The 26,457-nt window shown below is 41.2% G+C and overlaps 1 protein-coding gene and 1 long non-coding RNA gene across 3 annotated transcripts; both read left to right on the top strand.

Moving 5' to 3' along the window:
* The first annotated feature begins 134 nt into the window (after positions 1-134).
* On the top strand, positions 135-21,881 carry LOC117324904 (probable protein phosphatase CG10417). 2 transcript variants are annotated; one of them, XM_033880740.1, is made up of 10 exons: positions 135-358; positions 5,729-5,801; positions 7,218-7,412; positions 8,348-9,129; positions 9,744-9,868; positions 10,490-10,592; positions 13,899-14,133; positions 15,786-15,915; positions 19,773-19,866; positions 20,190-21,881. In XM_033880740.1, exons 1-10 carry the CDS (start codon positions 248-250, stop codon positions 20,358-20,360), a joined length of 2,019 nt encoding a protein of 672 aa, XP_033736631.1. In that variant the 5' UTR covers positions 135-247; the 3' UTR covers positions 20,361-21,881. The 2 variants fall into 2 exon arrangements, with proteins under 2 accessions (XP_033736631.1, XP_033736632.1); XM_033880741.1 differs by having other exon boundaries at positions 10,493-10,592.
* Positions 21,882-21,912: 31 nt separating this feature from the next.
* On the top strand, positions 21,913-24,346 carry LOC117324906. The gene is made up of 2 exons (XR_004532083.1): positions 21,913-22,928; positions 22,981-24,346. It is a non-coding gene; the product is annotated as an uncharacterized LOC117324906 (long non-coding RNA).
* Positions 24,347-26,457: the final 2,111 nt, after the last annotated feature.

Genomic DNA, 26,457 nt, shown 5'->3' on the forward strand with positions numbered 1-26,457 from the left:
TTCTTACTTAGAACCATTAGCTCATTAAGAATTGTCCAAGTCGTTAGTTAACATATTTCTTCCCACATACAGCCACATTTACTTTTGATATCGTATTCTTTCTCGGATATCATCCAACACACAATGGCAATATATTTGCTGCTCAGATGATGTCACGTGAGTCCATCCGACAAACCGCGAAATACACACATGTAGGGTTTTAGTATACACGTAAAGTAAAGCAGTCGCCGTGAGATTCCATTTAACGATGGGTGTGTATCTGTCTACTCCAAACACAGATAAAAACTCTACTGACCAAGAATGCAGCAACTTCACATATGGAGCGTCATCAATGCAGGGATGGCGAATGTCTCAAGAGGTATCACAATGACAAGACACTTCCCGTGTGAATTCGGACTTCACTGATAAATAATCTGGCTATCGTTTGTTTCATATTTCATATTTAAATAGCCGTGCAGTTAAGATTTATCTTTGTATGCCATATTTGGTTAATTACAGCAAGATCCCCCTTAATTTAAATGGATGTCATCTTGTTAAGTGACCTCTAACAGTGGTCAGATGTCTTTTCCTGGATTATTGTTTCATCATTCGGTCATCTTCATCTAGTGATTGATACAGAACTCAAATTATTTTGATATAGGCCTAATCCATTTCATAAGTATGCAAATTTTACAACGTTAAAATATGAATATAAATCCATATTGTCAAGGTAATCTCTATATATATGTATTTGTAAGATATTGTTTTTAAACATTAACAACATTTTAATGTACATATGCTATTTTGACATCATCATCACCGACATCAGGATCATCATGATGCCGGAAGACCAATGCTGTGTTCCATACGGACTGTTTACAAAATAATTAATTACTATTGAATTTCTTATGTTCAGCTATATATATCATGGCAACATATTCGTTTCAAAGTGTCTCATAATTAAATTATAGTGGTGAAATGGTAGACGCTGTGTATTTGATCATGAACTGCAATGATTTTTTTCTGGTTCGGTACAATGTATGTTAACTTCAAACTATATGGTACATGCATCTTGGGTGGTAAATTTTTTAACAGGGTGGCTATTAGTGTTATATAAAAGAGATACCTATTGGCCTGCAGTTTAAATTGCAAGCAGCCCTACACTAAAGGTGTTGTGATGAGGAAGATGGAATCAGACAAAACAATTTTGAAGGATATCGATACTTTGGCTTCGTCCATTTGTCATGTTGATACACTTTGGTTGAAGCTTTTCACAGCCGAAACAACATCATTGATAATAAATCAGCTTGTCTTAAAGGTTGCTAGTGATGGGAATCAAATTAGATTTTCATAATCGATAAATCAGGATAATCGTATAACCTTGTCTGATCAATTATAATCAGATTTTTTTAAATCATGCAGGTGATATTTAGTAAACATGATTGTTTTATTGTTTGTTAAATTCAGGAGAAAAAACTATGATCAAAACTTCAGTCGGCTGTTTTTATTTGAGGACAGGGTTTGACACTAACTGAAATGGTAGAGGAGCCCACAGGACTCCTAAAAAAAATATTCAAGGGGCCCTATGTAATTTTGTGGAGCCCGAACAGCGAGCGCCGAACAGCGAGCGCCAAAGGCGCGAGCCGTAAGTTTCTAGGGGGGTCCGGGGGCATGCCCCCCCCGAAATTTTTTTTTTTCTAGATGCTCTGTGGTGCATTCTAGGCCATTTTTGGTGTATTTTGGAGCTTTTGTATTTGAGATATTTTTAAAGATATTTTTTGCAGTTAACATGGTTTGCATAGTAAATTATGTTTGGTGGTCCATCATACTTGATCATTGCTTGAGGAAATATTCGACATTTGACAGCTTCTGTTTCTTTGAGGGTGACTTTCCCAACCATTGAAGCATAGTCGCCATCTTACCCTATGTTACTCAAACGCTTGAAACGTACTGATTTGCACGGGCCCTTATTACAAATGTACAAATGATACAGACTGTTATTCAAACGCTTGAAGCGTACTGACTTACACGGGCCCTTATTACAAACGTACAAATGATTCAGACTTTAAACAGTTATCAGCAATGATAATACGCACCTGACTTCAACCGGAAATACTTCCTACAGGATTGTTTAGGTCATCGTTCTACCGACGACGGTCGTGGTCAAGAAATAAACTCAGCATGAACATTTCGCACACGATTTCAGGTTTTTTTGGTGGATTTTGTGATCCGCGGGATAACAAATGGTTCTGAGATTAAGAGGACCGTCGGTCCTCCAAAAAATAGAATCGAGAAGACCGACATTGTTTTTTAGGGGCCTCGGTCCTCCGGTCTACCGTTAGTGTCAATCCTCAGGTAGAAATTACAAAGATGACTAAATATTAACCAGAGATAATTGCTTTGATCACGGAATTAGATGATTACAAGTAGTGATTGATATTGAACTCATAGGGATCACAACTTAACTACATCCCTATGAACAGTATGGGGAAAACTGCAAACTTGCTTATCATAAACGAATTCTTGTATGATACGCCATTTCGAGTATTTATTTGTTAATTGCCGAAATCGATTAAATAGTAATTTTAAGTCAAAAGAATGTCAGTGTCGATAAAAATGTTTCAAACCGATTAATCTTTGATTATAATCGATGATCGGCCTACCAGCCTAAAGCTAATTTATTCAACCCTAGCCCAGCTAAAATTTGAAGGGTTCTGATGTTAATGCAGTTGTTAAATTGCCTTGTGGTTATATAGCATATATTCATATAATTTGTTGTATGCTGCTTTAGCTTTGTTATTCAATACCTGAAGCCTAAAATGAAAAGTTTACATTGTTTCAAAAGCCTCTATTGTAGCACTAGTCTTCTCTATTTTCGCTGCATACTAAAATACCAAACCGAAACAAACCAAACTGTTAACATGTACACTGCACCGCAACATGTACTGAACTGTGCTGAAGGTGTACCGTTTCACCCCTAATGAATTACAAAATGTATTATACGTGGTTATTGGGCCTTTAGCATCTAGCAAATGTCTTTCTCTACTCCCTGGGAAGCATACAGACATAGCTGACATTTTGGCACTAATGGTTACCTTACAACATTTCTTCACTGCCCTATATGGCATACTCATTCACAGCTGAATCGACTGGAACACAATGGAGTAAAGTATCTTATTCAAGGATACAACATAGTGCTGGGATTCAAGTTCTTTGTTAACATGGCCCATACAGGCTCCTACCACATGGCCCATACATCAGTACAGGCTCCAACCACATGGCCCATACAGGCTCCAACCACATAGCCCATACAGGCTCCTACCACATGGCCCATACATCAGTACAGGCTCTTACCACATAGCCCATACAGGCTCCTACCACATAGCCCATACATCAGTACAGGCTCCAACCACACGGCCCATGCAGGCTCCAACCACATAGCCCATACAGGCTCCAACCACATAGCCCATACAGCCTCCAACCACATCCTACCACATGGCCCATACATCAGTACAGGCTCTTACCACATGGCCCATACATCAGTACAAGCTCCTACCACATAGCCCATACAGGCTCCTACCACATAGCCCATACAGGCTCCAACCACATAGCCCATACAGCCTCCAACCACATAGCCCATACAGGCTCCTACCACATGGCCCATACATCAGTACAGGTTCCTACCACGTAGCCCATACAGGCTCCTACCACATAGCCCATACAGGCTCCAACCACATAGCCCATACAGCCTCCAACCACATAGCCCATACAGGCTCCTACCACATGGCCCTTACATCAGTACAGGCTCCTACCACATAGCCCATACAGGCTCCTACCACATAGCCCATACAGGCTCCAACCACATAGCCCATACAGCCTCCAACCACATGGCCCATACATCAGTACAGGCTCTTACCACATGGCCCATACATCAGTACAGGCTCCTACCACATAGCCCATACAGGCTCCTACCACATAGCCCATACAGGCTCCAACCACATAGCCCATACAGGCTCCAACCACATGGCCCATACAGGCTCCTACCACATGGCCCATACATCAGTACAGGCTCCTACCACATGGCCCATACAGGCTCCTACCACATAGCCCATACAGCCTCCAACCACATAGCCCATACAGGCTCCTACTACATAGCCCATACATCAGTACAGGCTTCTACCACATGGCCCATACAGGCTCCTACCACATGGCCCATACATCAGTACAGGCTCCTACCACATGGCCCATACATCAGTACAGGCTCCTACCACATAGCCCATACAGGCTCCTACCACATGGCCCATACATCAGTACTGGCTCCTACCACATGGCCCATACAGGCTCCAACCACATAGCCCATACATCAGTACAGGCTCCTACCACATAGCCCATACAGGCTCCTACCACATAGCCCATACAGGCTCCTACCACATGGCCCATACAGGCTCCTACCACATAGCCCATACAGGCTCCTACCACATAGCCCATACAGGCTCCTACCACATAGCCCATACAGGCTCCTACCACATAGCCCATACATCAGTACAGGTTCCTACCACATGGCCCATACAGGCTCCTACCACATGGCCCATACAGGCTCCTACCACATGGCCCATACAGGCTCCTACCACATGGCCCATACATCAGTACAGGCTCCTACCACATGGCCCATACAGGCTCCTACCACATAGCCCATACAGGCTCCTACCACATGGCCCATACAGGCTCCAACCACATAGCCCATACATCAGTACAGGCTCCTACCACATGGCCCATACATCAGTACAGGCTCCTACCACATAGCCCATACATCAGTACAGGCTCCTACCACATGGCCCATAAGGCTCCTACCACATGGCCCATACAGGCTCCTACCACATGGCCCATACATCAGTACAGGCTCCTACCACATAGCCCATACAGGCTCCTACCACATGGCCCATACATCAGTACAGGCTCCTACCACATGGCCCATACAGGCTCCAACCACATAGCCCATACATCAGTACAGGCTCCTACCACATGGCCCATACAGGCTCCTACCACATGGCCCATACATCAGTACAGGCTCCTACCACATGGCCCATACAGGCTCCAACCACATAGCCCATACATCAGTACAGGCTCCTACCACATAGCCCATACAGGCTCCTACCACATAGCCCATACAGGCTCCTACCACATGGCCCATACAGGCTCCTACCACATAGCCCATACAGGCTCCTACCACATAGCCCATACATCAGTACAGGCTCCTACCACATGTACATACAGGCTCCTACCACATAGCCCATACAGGCTCCTACCACATGGCCCATACATCAGTACAGACTCCTACCACATGGCCCATACAGGCTCCTACCACATAGCCCATACATCAGTACAGGCTCCTACCACATGGCCCATACAGGCTCCTACCACATAGCCCATACAGGCTCCTACTACTAGAAAATGGGATAACCAATAATATTTCCCCAATTGGAGCAAAAACACTTTATATGCAAATATCCTGATCATGATACAATTTCAAAAAGTCAGCTGGATAATTAAAAAAGTACCCTACAGTGCTATCTTTTACTACCACTGGGTCATTCTCACATATTCTAACCATAAGAGACTTTCTATATACAATAAGAATCCAGCGATCCTAAAAGGATCATGTCAGTGTTGTTATGATTAGAATTAAGTATTAGACTTTATTTGTGGTTTTGCCTAAAACTAAGCCATATTTTCTATCTTTTTTTTATAGGATGCCCACAACTGTATTCCAAGTTTTGATGGAAATAATACGTCCTTCTTTGCAGTATATGATGGCCATGGAGGTATGTTTTATCTTTTTCTGTGCACTGTTTATAGCGTATTTTTCTCACTTCTACATCCTATTCTGGTGGTGTCCCCTGACACCTGGCTATTAGGCCTGACTATATAGCAGGGATTTCCTACCCACCATCATCAGATGTCTAGTAGTTTCTATCTTGTTAAAGCCACAAGAAAAATTAGACAGGCTTACTTTTTTCGCACTGTTTGCATGTACTTTAAAATTAGTACAAGTTCATGCAATGTTATTTGATTGGCCTTAAGCTCTTCTGACATCTACATATTTTATGATCACAACTCATAATTATACAGGAAATAAAATTATTAAAAAAAAAATTTAAATACTTATTTGTCTCATTTTTATACTGACTTTGTTCAAGTTTTGGTGGTCAAATATCCTCAGTAGCAATTCGGCCAACAAAATGAAAGTACAAACTAATATTGATAGTTGTAGGCGGCAACTACGGTATCACGAAACCCAGAATTATGACAAAAGCAAAATCATTACATCGGTAGTTTATGATTATTAACATCATGTTGTAAAACATTTCTTCGTGTATGAAATATCTTATTAGTAGCATGCCACATTACGTAGAGCTGTACGCAATTAATGCATCAAAACTATCATGCAAGTACAAACACTCCATGTCGAAGGTACTATGCACGCATGTAAAAACAGAAAACATCTCCCGATCATTACATGAGCCGGCTTCTAGTTTGAAATCCTGTATTTTGATTGGCTGATGACGACTCAAATATCTAGGTTATTTTCTAACCTGAATAATGTTTCTTGCCAGTTCATCAAAGGCGCAAGCATTGCTACTGATCGCACGGCGTACACCAATCATGTTTATCCTGTGTAAAACATGGGAGCCATACACAAAAGAAAATGTTCATCAATAGATTCAGATCAATTGGAAATTAATTAGAATTGAATTATACTCATAAACTATCAATTGGTTGAAAACGGCATTTGATATCATTTGAACAACTTTGCGAATTGCACTACTTGTTCATAGCTCCTCTATTGGCTGCCGGCATGGTAAGCCTATTTATAATTACTTCAGAAAAAAAATGATGTTATTTTAAAGCCATTCCCTGTACTATCATCATCTTATAAAAGTCAGCATGATGTATTGCAGTTATCAAAATGCTATTGAAATATTTAAAAGATGAAAACAAAACAAAAAAGAAATATGTTACAAAACTGTAATTTGTATGGGTTAGGGTTAGGGTGATTGTGTGGAAAATTTAAAAAAAACTGAATACAGATTGTCCTCAAAAGATATTGCAAACAAAAATACTTGTGTAGGCTAGTACCTTACACTATCTCAAACAATAGATGCTTAAGAGTACAATTTATGGACATTCTCAGACTTCCCTTATTTCTGGTTGAATTTATAAATTTTCTTTTTTTCCAGGTGCTGAAGTTGCTCAGTATTGTGCAGAACATTTTCCTGAATACTTCAAGACACTTGACAAGTTTAAAAACAAGGAAATAGGTCCTGCCCTTGAGGAAGCCTTCCTGGGGTTTGACAGCCATTTGCTGACAGAAGAGGTCCAGAAAGCCCTGAAAGTGTCCGCAGGTCTAGATGATATTGTTGATGATGAAGAAGGTATATTTCATGGACTCAAGCCACACAAATAATTTTAAATAGAATGGTTTGAGGTGTTTTACCAAAATTGTAAATTTCATGACCCTGGGGTCTCATATTTGCCCCTTTGGAGGAGGTACCCTTTACTGTTGTTTATATAAGGAAATCACATTTTTTACTATTATTTATGTCCCTTCTATTGGAATTAGTAGTTTTGGAAGGCAGTTTGCTGGTATGCAATTATTGGCCCCCAGGAGCTGGTGGGTAGGGTCAAAATGGGCCAAATTTAAAGAAATATTTCAAAACTGAGGTCCGTTAAGGTCCATGGGCCTCTTGTTAAAAAACGTAGTACCCCAAATACATTATCATGGGTGCAACAGGTGAAATGAATATTTTTTTAGCCCACCGTCAGCAGATGGTGGGCTAGAAAAAATCAATTTGTCCTCTGTCTGTGGTCCATGGTCCATCTGTCCGTTCCTCTGTTAACAATTCTAGTTATCGATATTTCTCAGAAAGTACAAAAGGGATCTTTCTCAAATTTCATATGTAACTTTCCCTTTGTCCCTAGTTGCATTTTGTGACCGATCAGAAAACAACATGGCAGAGAGGTGACCATCTTGGATTTTGACGATTGAAGATTGTTATTGCTATTTATAAGAAAGTACTGAAGAAATGGTTCTCGAATTTCATGCTTTATCAAATTTAAGAATTGGAATACCCTTGGGGCTCTCATTTGCCCCTATAGGGAGGTAATCTTTACTATAGTTCATAGACCCTGAAGGGTGGTACTATAGTTCATAGACCCTGAAGGGTGGGGGTCAATATCAATCAAATTGACTGAATTATATGGTACTAGAACTTAAAATGAGGTGATTGTGTTTACCCATACACAGTTTTGAGGGATGGATATATATTTGCTTGGCAGGGTGTGCATCTTTCCAACTTTGTATTTTCAGAGAAAGCACGACAGAAGAATGAAGCAGAGATGTTGAGACAAGAAGCTGACATGCCTATAGAGGAACTTATGGCACAGTATGAAGGTGGGGCCAGCACACCTGCAGAAATAAAAAATCTCCGCAAGAAGAAACATATTAATTCCCCAATGATTCGTTCCAAGAGGCCAATGCTTGGCCAGGGAGACGATGAAGACAGCGATGTAAAAGACAATGTGCAACTTGAAGGTTCTGTCATCCCACTACGGGCCACAGCTGACATCCAGGAAAAGCTGGCTAATGGCCATGCAGAAAATGAAAACAATCTAAATAGGGAGAAGGAACAGAGTGACATTCTACAAAAGGCCCAAGGAGGCATTGCAGCCTCATCTGCTAGTGATATAAGGAAGATGGAGTGTGATAGTGTGATTAAGACAGACGAGGAATCAATAGAAACATCAACTCAACAAGTTGAGTCATCTGAGGCTTGTTCTTCATCTGTATTATCATCACCATCATCATTATGTAGTGGAGGACAATCAGTACAAAATGCCAGTGTTTCTAGCACAGACAATAATCAAGAGGCAGTGTCCAGTAAGTGTGACGTAGACGAGTCGGCAGAGGCAGACAGCACGTCCCAAGAGACAGGATCAGCTAAAGTGTCAATTGGGGGGTCATCTAGTCAAAACTTTGAGGTGGATGAGAGGCCGTCATCAACTCATGCATCAGACAGCAATATAGAGGAATCTGCAAGTAGTGCTGTCCCTGACCAGGTCAGCAATGGAGGTTCTGGAAGTTCCAGTCAGGTAAACAAATATCCAAATACTATGGTATTGTCTAGATCTCTAGTCATTCAGGTTCAGTCCATCCAGGCTTGTCCCATGTAAATGATCTTCATGTAAAAATTGTGATTTTTTTTTGGCATTTTACCATTTAGTGAACTTACTTTTTTTGACACAAAAACCCACTTTAAAGATTTTGGGGGTTAGTTTTGGAAAGCTTGTAATTTATAAGTCCACACCCTTCTTATTTGGTTTATACATCCATTAGAGGTTTAGGAGCGATATTATGCGACATACAATTTCAAAATGACATGCTTATTCATACATAAAAAATGAATGTATAGTGTGATTGCTGCCGCCGGTGAACTTTCGCAATTTCATTTCATTTCAGAAATATTTTATAACAATACAAATATAAATAAATACAAAGTATTGTCAAAAGAAAAAGACAACAGGAGCAATGCCTACATCAGTCTTCTTCTAATCATTGATTGCACTTATAGATTATGCTTTTAATGTGTGTTTTTTGCATGCAAATGATAGATACATGCATCTAGTTCATATTTCCATATCTACTGGACACAATAATGTAAAAAAATGACTGACAATAACTGATTATTTTGAATCCAATTTGACAGAGTAATGAAGGATCATCATCAGGAGGGAAGAAGCTAGGTAAGAGTAGACACCTGGAGGACATAGAAAGTGAGGAAGAAGAATTAGATGACGAGGACAGTGAAGATGAAGATGTTGAGTTCAATAGGTATCTAACCATTGTCTGGCCGACCACTTTAACTTGAAAAGTGTATACGTAGTTTTACTACTTTACATCATTTGTTTAACATGGTAGTCATTGTTAATCTTTGACATGAACTTCTGTACATTCTCTTCATACAACAGTGATATTATTGACACAAAATTGCATGATTTTAGTAAAGATTACATAATTAGTTCATAATGATATTGGGACAAAAATATATTCACTTATTTTCCAAATATTTGGTGTGAAGCTTATTGTAAATTTGGCCTTTCATGTAATAAAGATGAGGTGACAAATAACAGCATGTCTGTGGGAAGGAATCTGAAGGGATTTTTCTTAATTTCTCCCGATTATGAGTTACGTGTGATTAACAGTAATTTTCACTCGTCATTGCAATAATGAATAAGGAATTGATTAATTACTCATTTGTTAAATCCCACATCAAATTGACACTTATCATATATCATCTCAAATTTTGCTAAACATGAAGTCAGTTGTTTTTATGCCTTGGTGCTTCGACCGTCATCAGTCTGTACAGACTAAGGAAGTGAGGCATCATATGACTGGGATCCATTCCTTCACAAATCACTGAAATTATGAATGATTTGTGGGCTTTTATTTCAGCAGTGATGAGGACGAAGATGAGAGTGATGACAGTGAGGAGAGTGAAGAGGAAGATGATGATGACTTGTGTTACCCGACTGGCAATGAGCAAAACAATGATGAGGTATATCTGGCAATCAAACTGTTCTACCTGAAAAATAATCATTATTAGGGTGCGCTATAGTAGTCATGGAGTTTGTCAGCACTTGTCAGCAATTATCTCTAAATCCAGATGGCCAAACTTTCTAAAACTTACATAGTGTTGCAATGTGATATACAGATCAGCAATAGGGGTTCCTAGAGTCAAGTCGCTGTTACTATAAGTAGAAATATATTCTAAATAATACGTCATGTATGGCTCTTACAGATGGCCAAACTGACTGAAATTTCACATTACGATATACTGAAATGCAGATGCACACAGTGTTCAAAAAGTTCCTGAGGTCAAGGTCACTCTAACTAAAAACAGAACCAGGAAATTTCACGTAAGGTCTTTAGGGAAGACCCTGTTTTCAAAGAAAAAAACGTCAACGTGAAAACTTCAGAAATGAATTAATAAGGTTTGTAACATGATACCTCATGAACCTCAGTCTATTTCCTTCATGACATAACCAAAATATTGTATGTTGTAATTTGTATATTTGCAGCATTTAAGTAGAAATCATGTGTCAATGTAACACTCCTGTTTAGTTCAGGTTTACACAGACACATTGAGGGGTCCTCACTGTTTAGTTCAGGTTTACACAGACACATTGAGGGGTCCTCACTGTTTAGTTCAGGTTAACACAGACACATTGAGAGGTCCTCACTGTTTAGTTCAGGTTTACACAGACACATTGAGGGGTCCTCACTGTCAATGTAACACTCCTGTTTAGTTCAGGTTTACACAGACACATTGAGGGGTCCTCACTGTCAATGTAACACTCCTGTTTAGTTCAGGTTTACACAGACACATTGAGGGGTCCTCACTGTCAATGTAACACTACTGTTTAGTTCAGGTTTACACAGACACATTGAGGGGTCCTCACCGTCAATGTAACACTACTGTTTAGTTCAGGTTTACACAGACACATTGAGGGGTCCTCACTGTTTAGTTCAGGTTTACACAGACACATTGAGGGGTCCTCACTGTCAATGTAACACTACTGTTTAGTTCAGGTTTACACAGACACATTGGGGGGTCCTCACTGTTTAGTTCAGGTTTACACAGACACATTGAGGGGTCCTCACTGTCAATGTAACACTACTGTTTAGTTCAGGTTTACACAAGACACATTGAGGGGTCCTCACTGTTTAGTTCAGGTTTACACAGACACATTGAGAGGTCCTCACTGTTTAGTTCAGGTTTACACAGACACATTGAGGGGTCCTCACTGTTTAGTTCAGGTTTACACAGACACATTGAGGGGTCCTCACTGTCAATGTAACACTACTGTTTAGTTCAGGTTTACACAGACACATTGAGGGGTCCTCACTGTTTAGTTCAGGTTTACACAGACACAATGAGGGGTCCTCACTGTTTAGTTCAGGTTTACACAGACACATTGAGGGGTCCTCACTGTTTAGTTCAGGTTTACACAGACACATTGAGGGGTCCTCACTGTTTAGTTCAGGTTTACACAGACACATTGAGGGGTCCTCACTGTTTAGTTCAGGTTTACACAGACACATTGAGGGGTCCTCACTGTTTAGTTCAGGTTTACACAAACACATTGAGGGGTCCTCACTGTTTAGTTCAGGTTTACACAGACACATTGAGAGGTCCTCACTGTCAATGTAACACTACTGTTTAGTTCAGGTTTACACAGACACATTGAGGGGTCCTCACTGTTTAGTTCAGGTTTACACAGACACATTGAGGGGTCCTCACTGTTTAGTTCAGGTTTACACAGACACATTGAGGGGTCCTCACTGTTTAGTTCAGGTTTACACAGACACATTGAGGGGTCCTCACTGTTTAGTTCAGGTTTACACAGACACATTGAGGGGTCCTCACCGTCAATGTAACACTACTGTTTAGTTCAGGTTTACACAGACTCATTGAGAGGTCCTCACTGTTTAGTTCAGGTTTACACAGACACATTGAGGGGTCCTCACTGTTTAGTTCAGGTTTACACAGACACATTGAGGGGTCCTCACTGTTTAGTTCAGGTTTACACAGACACATTGAGGGGCCCTCACTGTTTAGTTCAGGTTTACACAGACACATTGAGGGGTCCTCACTGTCAATGTAACACTACTGTTTAGTTCAGGTTTACACAGACACATTGAGGGGCCCTCACTGTTTAGTTCAGGTTTACACAGACACATTGAGGGGCCCTCACCGTCAATGTAACACTCCTGTTTAGTTCAGGTTTACACAGACACGTTGAGGGGCCCTCACTGTTTAGTTCAGGTTTACACAGACACATTGAGGGGTCCTCACTGTCAATGTAACACTACTGTTTAGTTCAGGTTTACACAGACACGTTGAGGGGCCCTCACTGTTTAGTTCAGGTTTACACAGACACATTGAGGGGCCCTCACCGTCAATGTAACACTCCTGTTTAGTTCAGGTTTACACAGACACATTGAGGGGTCCTCACTGTTTAGTTCAGGTTTACACAAGACACATTGAGGGGTCCTCATCGTCAATGTAACACTCCTGTTTAGTTCAGGTTTACACAGACACATTGAGGGGTCCTCACTGTCAATGTAACACTACTGTTTAGTTCAGGTTTACACAGACACATTGAGGGGTCCTCACCGTCAATGTAACACTACTGTTTAGTTCAGGTTTACACAGACACATTGAGGGGTCCTCACTGTTTAGTTCAGGTTTACACAGACACATTGAGGGGTCCTCACTGTCAATGTAACACTGCTGTTTAGTTCAGGTTTACACAGACACATTGAGAGGTCCTCACTGTTTAGTTCAGGTTTACACAGACACATTGAGGGGTCCTCACTGTCAATGTAACACTACTCTTTAGTTCAGGTTTACACAGACACATTGAGAGGTCCTCACTGTTTAGTTCAGGTTTACACAGACACATTGAGGGGTCCTCACTGTCAATGTAACACTACTGTTTAGTTCAGGTTTACACAGACACATTGAGGGGTCCTCACTGTTTAGTTCAGGTTTACACAGACACATTGAGGGGTCCTCACGTCAATGTAACACTACTGTTTAGTTCAGGTTTACACAGACACATTGAGGGGTCCTCACCGTCAATGTAACACTACTGTTTAGTTCAGGTTTACACAAGACACATTGAGGGGTTCCACTGTCAATGTAACACATTGAGGGGTCCTCACTGATATGTCTGTAATCTGTTGTTGCACTTTTTTTTTTGATGACTTGATAAGGATTAATTCAGAAGATTTATATTTGGGTCTTAGTTTATGATGTATGGTTTTATAATTGGGGAGCACACTCTTTTGTTTGTAGCCTGGATACTGTAGCGGCTGTACTGCCGTCGTGGCTGTGATTCACGATAAGGAGGTTGTGGTGGCTAATGCTGGGGACTCTCGGTGTATACTATGTAGGGATGGAAAGGCCCTGGACTTGTCCTTCGACCATAAACCAGAAGATGATATAGAACGTAACAGAATAGTGGCAGCAGGGGGTAAAGTCACCAGTGATGGACGAGTAAATGGTGGACTCAACCTCTCCAGGGCGATTGGTAAATATGCAGCCTGTTAAGGAACTCTTCATGAAAGGAAGTCATAGATATATAGTGTTAACATTGGCTGCCTCTCCATCCCGTCTAAGTTTCCATTACAAATCTTGGTGCTTCATGTATGAAATGCTACACTTGGGTATCACATCATGTTCATTTGGAGTTGCATACTATACTGAACATCCTGTTTTAATTTTGCTTGTATTGCAATGTAATGATGAGCCTTACCTTTTATTTGCAGATATTACACTTATATGAAAACTTTCACGATTAAGCCAGAGGAAATTAATTAGTTGGTTCTCGGGCCTATTTTTGTGCGAGCTATTTTTTTTTCTTTTTTCATTCATATCAAATTGAAATATTTTGATAAATCTTTTGAAGCAACTTTTGTGTTCATTAATTAATTAAACAAAATTTCCACAAAAACAAAACACTGCATTCTTTCAGTTTATTGGGAAACATCCATGTCACAATCACAATGGACCCATCCTACATCGAAGTGTATAGTTCTGCCATTGTACATGCTTCTGAAAATCCCCCAAGTGTATTCTATGGCAGTGTTATTGTTGATTATTTCCAAATCTGCATTCCTTGTGTGCATGGATATCACAGACATCGTATGCATGGAGATAGTCAGCCATTTGCATCTACTAGCTAGGTCTCTTTTAGCACTTGTAGCTCCTTTTCGTTCAAATGCTTGGGAAAATTGCCAAGACTAAAGCACGAACCGGAATGTAGCAATTTCTTTCCAGATTTTTTTCCCCAAGTTTATGGGCGCATTAGAGCAATAGTATTTCATTGTTTTTGCGATAAAAGCGGCTATATTTTTGGATGCGGGCGGGCCTGAGAACCAATTAATTAATTTTGTATGGCCTTAAGAGATCTATTTTAGCTTCAGCCTTGATTATTCCAACTTAAATTAATCAAAGTACAATTTTTCCGTGGAGATTACATATTGAAATTGAGGTTACTTGTGTTAGTATGCCATAAAAACCTTTTCAGCCATCTGTAAATAATTGACATTTTCGACTTCTCCAAAACCGCTGAACCAAAGTCAATGAAATTTGACAGGAAGCTTCCATGGTCAAAGGTCAACCAAAATTGTGAATTATATGGTCCCAACCCCCTAGGGGCCAGAGGACAGGGCCAAAAAGTGCCAAATTAACTAAAATTTGATTAATCTTAATCTTAAAAAGCTCTTAAGGTCCTATACCAAAATTGGGGTCTTACGTTTCCCCCTGGGAAGAGGGTAACATTTATTGTAGTTTATATAGAGAAATCACATTTTTGAGAATTATTTGTTCCAATTGCCATTGGAAATAATACAAACTTGGTGAGAATTATCAGTATGGGATGCATGTTGTAAACTTCATTTATATTGGCACTGACTGTCATCCAGGGGCTTATGGGCGGGGCCAAAAAGGATCTAATTGACTGAAATTTCAAGAAACTTCTTCTCAAGACCTTGATAAGGTAGAATCAAATACTCTTTATAGATGGAAGGGTCTTAAGGTTGTAAATTTCATGACCTTGGAATCACAGGTTTGCCCCAGGGGAGGGGGTAATTTTTACTATAATTTATATCGGGAAATCACATTTTGACTATCATTTGTTTGATTTCTTTGTTAACATTATTATGAATATTAACTTTGAAGGTGACCATTTTTACAAAAGAAACAAGGACAAGGATGCAAAGGAGCAGATGATCACAGCTCTACCAGATCTTCAGTCGACCACGCTGCAGGAGACCGACCAGTTCATGGTGCTGGCCTGTGATGGTATCTGGTAAGTACACAGATACAGGGCTGGTCTGTGATGGTATCTGGTGACTACACAGATACAGGGCTGGTCTGTGATGGTATCTGGTAAGTACACAGATACAGGGCTGGTCTGTGATGGTATCTGGTGACTACACAGATACAGGGCTGGTCTGTGATGGTGTCTGGTGACTACACAGATACAGGGCTGGTCTGTGATGGTATCTGGTGACTACACAGATACAGGGCTGGTCTGTGATGGTATCTGGTGACTACACAGATACAGGGCTGGTCTGTGATGGTATCTGGTGACTACACAGATACAGGGCTGGTCTGTGATGGTATCTGGTGACTACACAGATACAGGGCTGGTCTGTGATGGTATCTGGTGACTACACAGATACAGGGCTGGTCTGTGATGGTGTCTGGTGACTACACAGATACAGGGCTGGTCTGTGATGGTGTCTGGTGACTACACAGATACAGGGCTGGTCTGTGATGGTATCTGGTGACTACACAGATACAGGGCTGGCCTGTGATGGTATCTGGTAAGTACACAGATACAGGGCTGGTCTGTGATGGTGTCTGGTGACTACACAGATACAGGGCTGGTCTGTGATGGTGTCTGGTGACTACACAGATACAGGGCTGGTCTGTGATGGTATCTGGTGACTACACAGATACAGGGCTGGTCTGTGATGGTATCTGGTGACTACACAGATACAGGGCTGGTCTGTGATGGTATCTGGTGACTACACAGATACAGGGCTGGTCTGTGATGGTATCTGGTGACTACACAGATACAGGGCTGGTCTGTGATGGTATCTGGTGACTACACAGATACAGGGCTGGTCTGTGATGGTGTCTGGTGACTACACAGATACAGGGCTGGTCTGTGATGGTATCTGGTGACTACACAGATACAGGGCTGGTCTGTAATGGTATCTGGTGACTACATAGATACAGGGCTGGTCTGTGATGGTACCTGGTGACTACACAGATACAGGGCTGGTCTGTGATGGTATCTGGTAAGTACACAGATACAGGGCTGGTCTGTGATGGTATCTGGTGACTACACAGATACAGGGCTGGTCTGTGATGGTGTCTGGTGACTACACAGATACAGGGCTGGTCTGTGATGATGTCTGGTGACTACACAGATACAGGGCTGGCCTGTGATGGTATCTGGTGACTACACAGATACAGGGCTGGTCTGTGATGGTATCTGGTGACTACACAGATACAGGGCTGGTCTGTGATGGTATCTGGTGACTACACAGATACAGGGCTGGTCTGTGATGGTATCTGGTAAGTACACAGATACAGGGCTGGCCTGTGATGGTATCTGGTGACTACACAGATACAGGGCTGGTCTGTGATGGTGTCTGGTGACTACACAGATACAGGGCTGGTCTGTGATGGTATCTGGTGACTACACAGATACAGGGCTGGCCTGTGATGGTATCTGGTAAGTACACAGATACAGGGCTGGTCTGTGATGGTGTCTGGTGACTACACAGATACAGGGCTGGTCTGTGATGGTGTCTGGTGACTACACAGATACAGGGCTGGTCTGTGATGGTATCTGGTGACTACACAGATACAGGGCTGGTCTGTGATGGTATCTGGTGACTACACAGATACAGGGCTGGTCTGTGATGGTATCTGGTGACTACACAGATACAGGGCTGGTCTGTGATGGTATCTGGTGACTACACAGATACAGGGCTGGTCTGTGATGGTGTCTGGTGACTACACAGATACAGGGCTGGTCTGTGATGGTATCTGGTGACTACACAGATACAGGGCTGGTCTGTAATGGTATCTGGTGACTACATAGATACAGGGCTGGTCTGTGATGGTACCTGGTGACTACACAGATACAGGGCTGGTCTGTGATGGTATCTGGTAAGTACACAGATACAGGGCTGGTCTGTGATGGTATCTGGTGACTACACAGATACAGGGCTGGTCTGTGATGGTGTCTGGTGACTACACAGATACAGGGCTGGTCTGTGATGATGTCTGGTGACTACACAGATACAGGGCTGGCCTGTGATGGTATCTGGTGACTACACAGATACAGGGCTGGTCTGTGATGGTATCTGGTGACTACACAGATACAGGGCTGGTCTGTGATGGTATCTGGTGACTACACAGATACAGGGCTGGTCTGTGATGGTATCTGGTAAGTACACAGATACAGGGCTGGCCTGTGATGGTATCTGGTGACTACACAGATACAGGGCTGGTCTGTGATGGTATCTGGTGACTACACAGATACAGGGCTGGTCTGTGATGGTATCTGGTGACTACACAGATACAGGGCTGGTCTGTGATGGTATCTGGTAAGTACACAGATACAGGGCTGGTCTGTGATGGTATCTGGTGACTACACAGATACAGGGCTGGTCTGTGATGGTATCTGGTGACTACACAGATACAGGGCTGGTCTGTGATGGTATCTGGTAAGTACACAGATGCAGGGCTGGTCTGTGATGGTATCTGGTGACTACACAGATACAGGGCTGGTCTGTGATGGTATCTGGTGACTACACAGATACAGGGCTGGTCTGTGATGGTATCTGGTGACTACACAGATACAGGGCTGGTCTGTGATGGTATCTGGTGACTACACAGATACAGGGCTGGTCTGTGATGGTATCTGGTAAGTACACAGATACAGGGCTGGTCTGTGATGGTATATGATGACTACACAGATACAGGGCTGGTCTGTGATGGTATATGATGACTACACAGATACAGGGCTGGCCTGTGATGGTATCTGGTGACTACACAGATACAGGGCTGGCCTGTGATGGTATCTGGTGACTACACAGATACAGGGCTGGTCTGTGATGGTATCTGGTGACTACACAGATACAGGGCTGGTCTGTGATGGTATCTGGTGACTACACAGAGACAGGGCTGGTCTGTGATGGTATCTGGTAAGTACACAGATACAGGGCTGGTCTGTGATGGTATCTGGTGACTACACAGAGACAGGGCTGGTCTGTGATGGTATCTGGTAAGTACACAGATACAGGGCTGGCCTGTGATGGTATCTGGTGACTACACAGATACAGGGCTGACCTGTGATGGTATCTGGTAAGTACACAGATACAGGGCTGGTCTGTGATGGTATCTGGTGACTACACAGATACAGGGCTGGTCTGTGATGGTATCTGGTAAGTACACAGATACAGGGCTGGTCTGTGATGGTATCTGGTGACTACACAGATACAGGGCTGGTCTGTGATGATGTCTGGTGACTACACAGATACAGGGCTGGCCTGTGATGGTATCTGGTGACTACACAGATACAGGGCTGGTCTGTGATGGTATCTGGTGACTACACAGATACAGGGCTGGTCTGTGATGGTATCTGGTAAGTACACAGATACAGGGCTGGTCTGTGATGTTATCTGGTGACTACACAGATACAGGGCTGGTCTGTGATGATGTCTGGTGACTACACAGATACAGGGCTGGTCTGTGATGGTATCTGGTAAGTACACAGATACAGGGCTGGTCTGTGATGGTATCTGGTGACTACACAGATACAGGGCTGGTCTGTGATGATGTCTGGTGACTACACAGATACAGGGCTGGCCTGTGATGGTATCTGGTGACTACACAGATGCAGGGCTGGTCTGTGATGATGTCTGGTGACTACACAGATACAGGGCTGGCCTGTGATGGTATCTGGTGACTACACAGATACAGGGCTGCTTTGCTGCTGTTTGTGTCTCACTTCGGATAGATTTTCATCATTGACTTCTGATGCATCATCAAGTGATTAAAGTAATTTATTTGTTGAAATATTTTGTTTGTCTGAAAGAAGTCTCAGTAGCTGTATATTGACATCATATTTACCAATTTCAGGAACTACATGACGAGCCAGGAAGTTGTTGATTTTGTTTCTGAAAGATTAAAGGATCCAGAGAAAAAGAAAAAACCGTCAGTGATCTGTGGAGAGGTATTTAATCCTTTCTAGGTTATCAGTACTATTGCCTTAATCTGACACACTCAAATTGAATTGTAGAAAATTCATGTATCACTACTTATCAGTTTAATTTTAATTAAAGGACAATTAAAGTGCCATATATCAATACGTTGAATGTGATGAATTCAAGTTAATAGTGCTTAACAAGTGTTATTTATCTGCTGGTTTTGTAACTTGTGACAGATTATTTATCAGGAGTTACTTCCCTTGTACTTACACTTTCAACACAGTAGGCATAGACGACTTTCCCACTGTATCTGTTCAGACTGCCTACCTATGTTTTTTTTTCTGAACAGATATTTGATTACTGCCTCGCTCCTAATACGCTGGGTGATGGGACTGGCTGTGACAATATGACGTGTATAATTGTTACCTTCGACCAGATGTGGAATAACAACCAAAACAAACGTGCTGCCGACCAGCTGGATGGACAGCCAGAGAAGCGTGCCAAGGTGGAGCAGACCTGAGTCATCACAGACACTTGGTGGAAAGATTTGTAAATTTACAGGCAACCTTGTCATTACATGTATAAACATTACAATGACGAGATCATGTGTTGCCGTGAAACTGCCCATTTTTGTCCATGTTTTTATGGATATGGATAAAATGTATTCTGAAGATGTGTTGATCAACAATATGTTGAGATATAAGAGGTTTAATTGTTCAAGTGCTCATCACCTTTAGGGTGCAACACAAAAAAAATTGTCTTAATTTATCGGAAATTGGTGATGTCTTCAGCTAGTTTTCCAATATTGGTTGTTTTTGACTAAAGTGACAGGGATGTGTACACAGAGCTAGTGAATGTCGCTATCCTGTTGATAATCTGTACACAGAGCTAGTGAATGTCACTATCCTGTTGATAATCTGTACACAGAGCTAGTGAATGTCGCTATCCTCTTGATAATCTGTACACAGAGCTAGTGAATGTCGCTATCCTGTTGATAATCTGTACACAGAGCCAGTGAATGTCACTATCCTGTTGATAATCTGTACACAGAGCTAGTGAATGTGTCACTATCCTGTTGATAATCTGTACACAGAGCTAGTGAATGTCGCTATCCTGTTGATAATCTGTACACAGAGCTAGTGAATGTCACTATCGTGTTGATAATCTGTACACAGAGCTAGTGAATGTCGCTATCCTGTTGATAATCTGTACACAGAGCTAGTGAATGTGTCACTATCCTGTTGATAAAGTAATGGACATACAGCTCCCACTCCAGGTTGATCACAATGTTTTTAAATGTCCTGTCAGTTTTATGGTAATGATATAAGTGAGGAGAAGATTATAAAATTAGGGATATCAGTCTTTTTTTTTTTTAAGTGAAGATCTGTTTTGTTTTTTCTTTTTTTCAATGATTTTGTACATAAATTGTCTTTGTGAGACAGGAGGGGATGTATAGATTTTACCCATGGGAAAGCTTTGTACAAATTGTATGTGTTTAGGTAGAAATATGATGCAGCTACACAGATTATTTGTGAAATGAGATCACTTATGCCCTGAACATAAATGGCTGTCTTTGATTCAGTTTGCTGATCAACTGTGTCATTGACTTTGTCAGCTGTCTAGGACTTAGATTCATGTATTCTCGACTGGAATAGTTATTTGTGATTTAGATCATTGAATAACTGTGTTCTTGACTTGATTGACCAAATTGTCTCGAGATATACCATCTGTAGGACTTGATTGACCAAATTGTCGCGAGTTATACCATCTGTAGGACTTGATTGACCAAATTGTCTCGAGATATACCATCTGTAGGACTTGATTGACCAAATTGTCACGAGTTATACCATCTGTAGGGCTTGATTGACCAAATTGTCTCGAGTTATACCATCTGTAGGACTTGATTGACCAAATTGTCTCGAGTTATACCATCTGTAGGGCTTGATTGACCAAATTGTCTCGAGATATACCATCTGTAGGACTTGATTGACCAAATTGTCACGAGTTATACCATCTGTAGGGCTTGATTGACCAAATTGTCGCGAGCTTGATTGACCAAATTGTCTCGAGATATACCATCTGTAGGACTTGATTGACCAAATTGTCACGAGTTATACCATCTGTAGGGCTTGATTGACCAAATTGTCTCGAGTTATACCATCTGTAGGACTTGCCAAACTAAATTGAATCTTTCATTCCTTGTGCCTACTACAGGAAGTCATCTTATTCCATTCTGCAAAATAGGTGACATTTCATCTAAATGGATTAAGTTATTGGGATTCCACGTTACCATGGCAAGGGTGTAGCTAAGGATCTGACTGGTCTAGTGTTGGTCAGAGTGGTAAAGAGATTTTATCTATTTGGCTGTGATCTGGTGAATCCGATCTATAATTGACATAGTGCTATATATAAATACTGGACTTACACAACCTGATTAGGATAAAAAAAAAACGACTCCCGAATTAATTTTGGTTAGATCTGTACTTTTAATTGTTATTGAGAGAAAGCCTTATTTCTTAAAAAGAAAGATTGTTGCAAATGAATGCTGTTAAGAAAAAGATATTAAATAAAATGATTTTTTTCTCAGCCATATTATATTGACTTCCACAGTGTTTGTCATGTGTATTTTTCCCTTTGCAGTACATATACGTCACAATTTATCTTTCAGAAGGCAAATTCAACACAACAGTGAACTTTTTCAGATAGCACACATGTGCTGGACATCAGATTTTAATGAAGTAACACATTGATGAATTAGTGCATGATTTAGTCACAATGGTTGAAATTCAGAAATTGCTGAAATATGTATTTATTTTTACCGTAAACCCAACCAATTGTCATCTGTGTATGGGTTCTTATATATTAGTTTGGTTTTTTAAAAAAAAGGGGGGGGGGGGGGGGATAGTGGCTACTAGAAAAGGAAATTAGAATTGTGCCAAGGACAACTATCGTCTATTTTTCATGAAGGGATAGTCTAGAATTTGTTAAGAAAACCCTTAGAAATCACTGGTATTTGTCAGGTAACCACCCTTAGAAATCACTGGTATTTGTCAGATAACAACCCTTAGAAATCACTGGTATTTGTCAGGTAACCATCCTTGGAAATCACTGGTTTTTGTCAGGATTTTGGTATTTGTCAGGTAACCATCCTTGGAAATCACTGGTTTTTGTCAGATAACCACCCTTAGAAATAACTAGTATTTGTTATACTGTCGGAGGGGTGAATTATTGTATGATGTTGTCTGGCTTAAACTTTGTATGTTTGGAAATCTCAATGTTTTTTCAATATCTGTATTCTAATAAAAATGCAATTTTGTATGTTATTCTAGATATTTCTTTAAACATTTACACTATTTTTGTATGGGGGATTTCTTTCATTTTCAGACTAAAAATAATTGCTGCCAATAAATTCAATGCATTTATGTCACTAGCCATTGATATATTCTAACCGCCTTTTGTCCGTCGGCCGTCCGTAAACAATTTATATTTTCGACTTCCTTCTCCAAAACCGCTGAACCAAATTCAATGAAATTTGATAGGAAGCGTCCATGGTCTAAGGTCAACCAAAACTGTGAATGATATGGTCCCAACCCCCTAGGGGCCAGGAGACAGGGCCAAAAAGTGTCAAATTAACTAAAAATTTAATAATCTTGATCTTGAAAAGCTCTTAAGGTCCTATACCAACATTGTGAATTTCATCACCCTGGGGTCTCGCGTCTCCCCCTGGGGAGGGGGTAACATTTATTATAGTTTATATAGAGAAATCACATTTTTGAGAATTATTTGTGCCAATTGCCATTGGAATTAATACAAACTTGGTAGAAATATCAGTATGGGATGCCTGTTGTACAAACTACATGTATATTGGCACTGACTGACCCCAAGAGGCTTATGAGCAGGGTGAAAACGGTCAAAATAATTGAAATTTCAAGAAACTTTTTCAAGATCTAAATAAGGCAGAATCAAATACTCTTCATAGATGAAAAGGTCTTAAGGTGCCTTACCAAAAGTGTGAATTTCATGACCCTTGGGTCACAAAATTGCCCTGGAGAGGGGGTAATTTTTACTCTAGTTTATATTGAGAAATCACATTTGACTATCATTTGTTTGATTTCTATTTGAATTCATTTTAACTTTGTTAACATTATCAGCATTGGATGACAGCTTAATGGTATGCTCATGTTGGCCCTGACTGACCTGGGGCTGATGGGCGGGGCCAAAAACGGTCAATTGAATTAACATAGATATTTCAAAACTCAGGTGACCATTAAGACCCATGGGCCTCTTGTTTTGTTATTTATAACTGTGTAGTTCAATGTTGGAAAACATTTGTAATAATCCCACAGTATTGGTCATTTTTATGACTTAAAAAAACCTGGACAAAATTGGTCAACAAGCATTTCCTAGAGAATATGCCTTATGTTACAGATTGTGACTTGACTGTTAGCTACTAGAGTATTGAGTCACTGATGTAGACCTAATAAAGATTGATTTGGAGTCTTGGAATATTGTTGTGGTAATGATTTTGTGTAATTATATACTGTGCCTTGTAATTTGGATATGACATCACAACGAAGAATGACGTCCATGTCAACAAAATACAAATAATTGTAGTTGTCTTCCCATCAAAACTTTTAACGTCATTCTCTGAAACCCAGCTGGTTTTCATAAAAAAAGAACTGAACCACAGGAAAAGTTTTGAATTTTTTTGGCCCTTAGGTTGCCTTTTTAGGTCACCTGAGCAAAGCTCAGTAACCTATTCCAATACTGCTTCGTTCAGCTATTTAAATCGCCCTGCATCTGTAGTTTGTTATCACTATTTTAGCATTACATGGTGGGCTTTTAAAATCGCCCTGCGTTTGTGGTCCATTGTCCATACTTTAATCCGTCCGTCCCTCTATAACCAATTCTTGTTATCACTATTTCTTAGAAGGTACTGAATGGATATTTCTCAAATTTCATATTTAAGTTCCTCTTGGTCCCTAGTTGTGCATATTGCATTTTGGGACTGATCGGAGAACAACTTGGCCAACAGGCAGCCATCTTGAATTTTTAGGTCATCTGACCCGAAGGGTCAGGATGACCTATAGCCATCATGCTTCGTCCGTCGTCGTCCGCCGTCCGCCGTGCGCCGTCCGCCGTCCGTAAACTTTTCACATTTCAATCTTCTTCTCAAGTTCCACCAGTGGGATTAAGCTGAAACTTGCCTGAAATGATCCTGAGATGGTCCTGACCAAGTGTTGTTATTTTTCGGGTCAGTCCGAAATCCAAGATGGCCGCCATAGCCGCCATTTTGAAAACACATTTTAAACTTCTTCTCAAGTTCCACCAGTGCTGTTGGGCTGAAACTTGCCAGAAATGATCCTGAGATGATCCCGACCAAGTGTTGTTATTTTTCGGGTCAGTCCAAAATCCAAGATGGCCGCCATAGCCGCCATCTTGAAAAACACATTTTAAACTTCTTCTCAAGTTCCACCAGTGCTGTTGGGCTGAAACTTGCCAGAAATGATCCTGAGATGATCCCGACCAAGTGTTGTTATTTTTCGGGTCAGTCCAAAATCCAAGATGGCCGCCATAGCCGCCATCTTGAAAAACACATTTTAAACTTCTTCTCAAGTTCCACCAGTGCTATTGAGATGAAACTTGCCTGAAATGATCCTGATATGATCCCGACCAAGTGTTGTTATTTTTCGGGTCGGTCCAAAATCCAAGATGGCCACCATAGCCGCCATCTTGAACAACACATTTTAAACTTCTTCTCAAGTTCCACCAGTGCTTTTGAGCTGAAACTTGCCTGAAATGATCCTGAGATGGTCCTGACCAAGTGTTGTTATTTTTCGGGTCGGTCCAAAATCCAAGATGGCCGCCATAGCCGCCATCTTGAAAAACACATTTTAAACTTCTTTTCAGGTTCCACCAGTGCTATTGAGCTGAAACTGGCCTGAAATGATCCAGATATGATCCCGACCAAGTGTTGTTATTTTTTGGGTCCGTCCGAAATCCAAGATGGCCGCCATAGCCGCCATCTTGAAAAACTTATTTTAAACTTCTTCTCAAGTTCCACCAGGGCTGTTGAGCTGAAACTTGCCAGAAATGATCCTGAGATGATCCCGACCAAGTGTTGTTATTTTTCGGGTCGGTCTGAAATCCAAGATGGCCGCCATAGCCGCCATCTTGAAAAAACACATTTTAAACTTCTTCTCAAGTTCCACCAGTGCTATTGAGCTGAAACTTGCCTGAAATGATCCTGATATGATCCCGACCAAGTGTTGTTATTTTTCGGGTCGGTCCAAAATCCAAGATGGCCGCCATAGCCGCCATCTTGTAAAAAACATTTTAAACTTCTTCTCAGGTTCCACCAGTGCTATTGAGCTGAAACTGGCCTGAAATGATCCTGATATGATCCCGACCAAGTGTTGTTATTTTTTGGGTCCGTCCGAAATCCAAGATGGCCGTCATAGCCGCCATCTTGAAAAACTTATTTTAAACTTCTTCTCAAGTTCCACCAGGGCTGTTGGGCTGAAACTTGCCAGAAATGATCCTGAGATGATCCCGACCAAGTGTTGTTATTTTTCGGGTCGGTCCGAAATCCAAGATGGCCGCCATAGGCGCCATCT

This window comes from Pecten maximus, chromosome 4, assembly GCF_902652985.1.
Source record: "Pecten maximus chromosome 4, xPecMax1.1, whole genome shotgun sequence".
In the NCBI taxonomy this organism is placed as follows: Eukaryota; Metazoa; Mollusca; class Bivalvia; order Pectinida; family Pectinidae; genus Pecten; species Pecten maximus.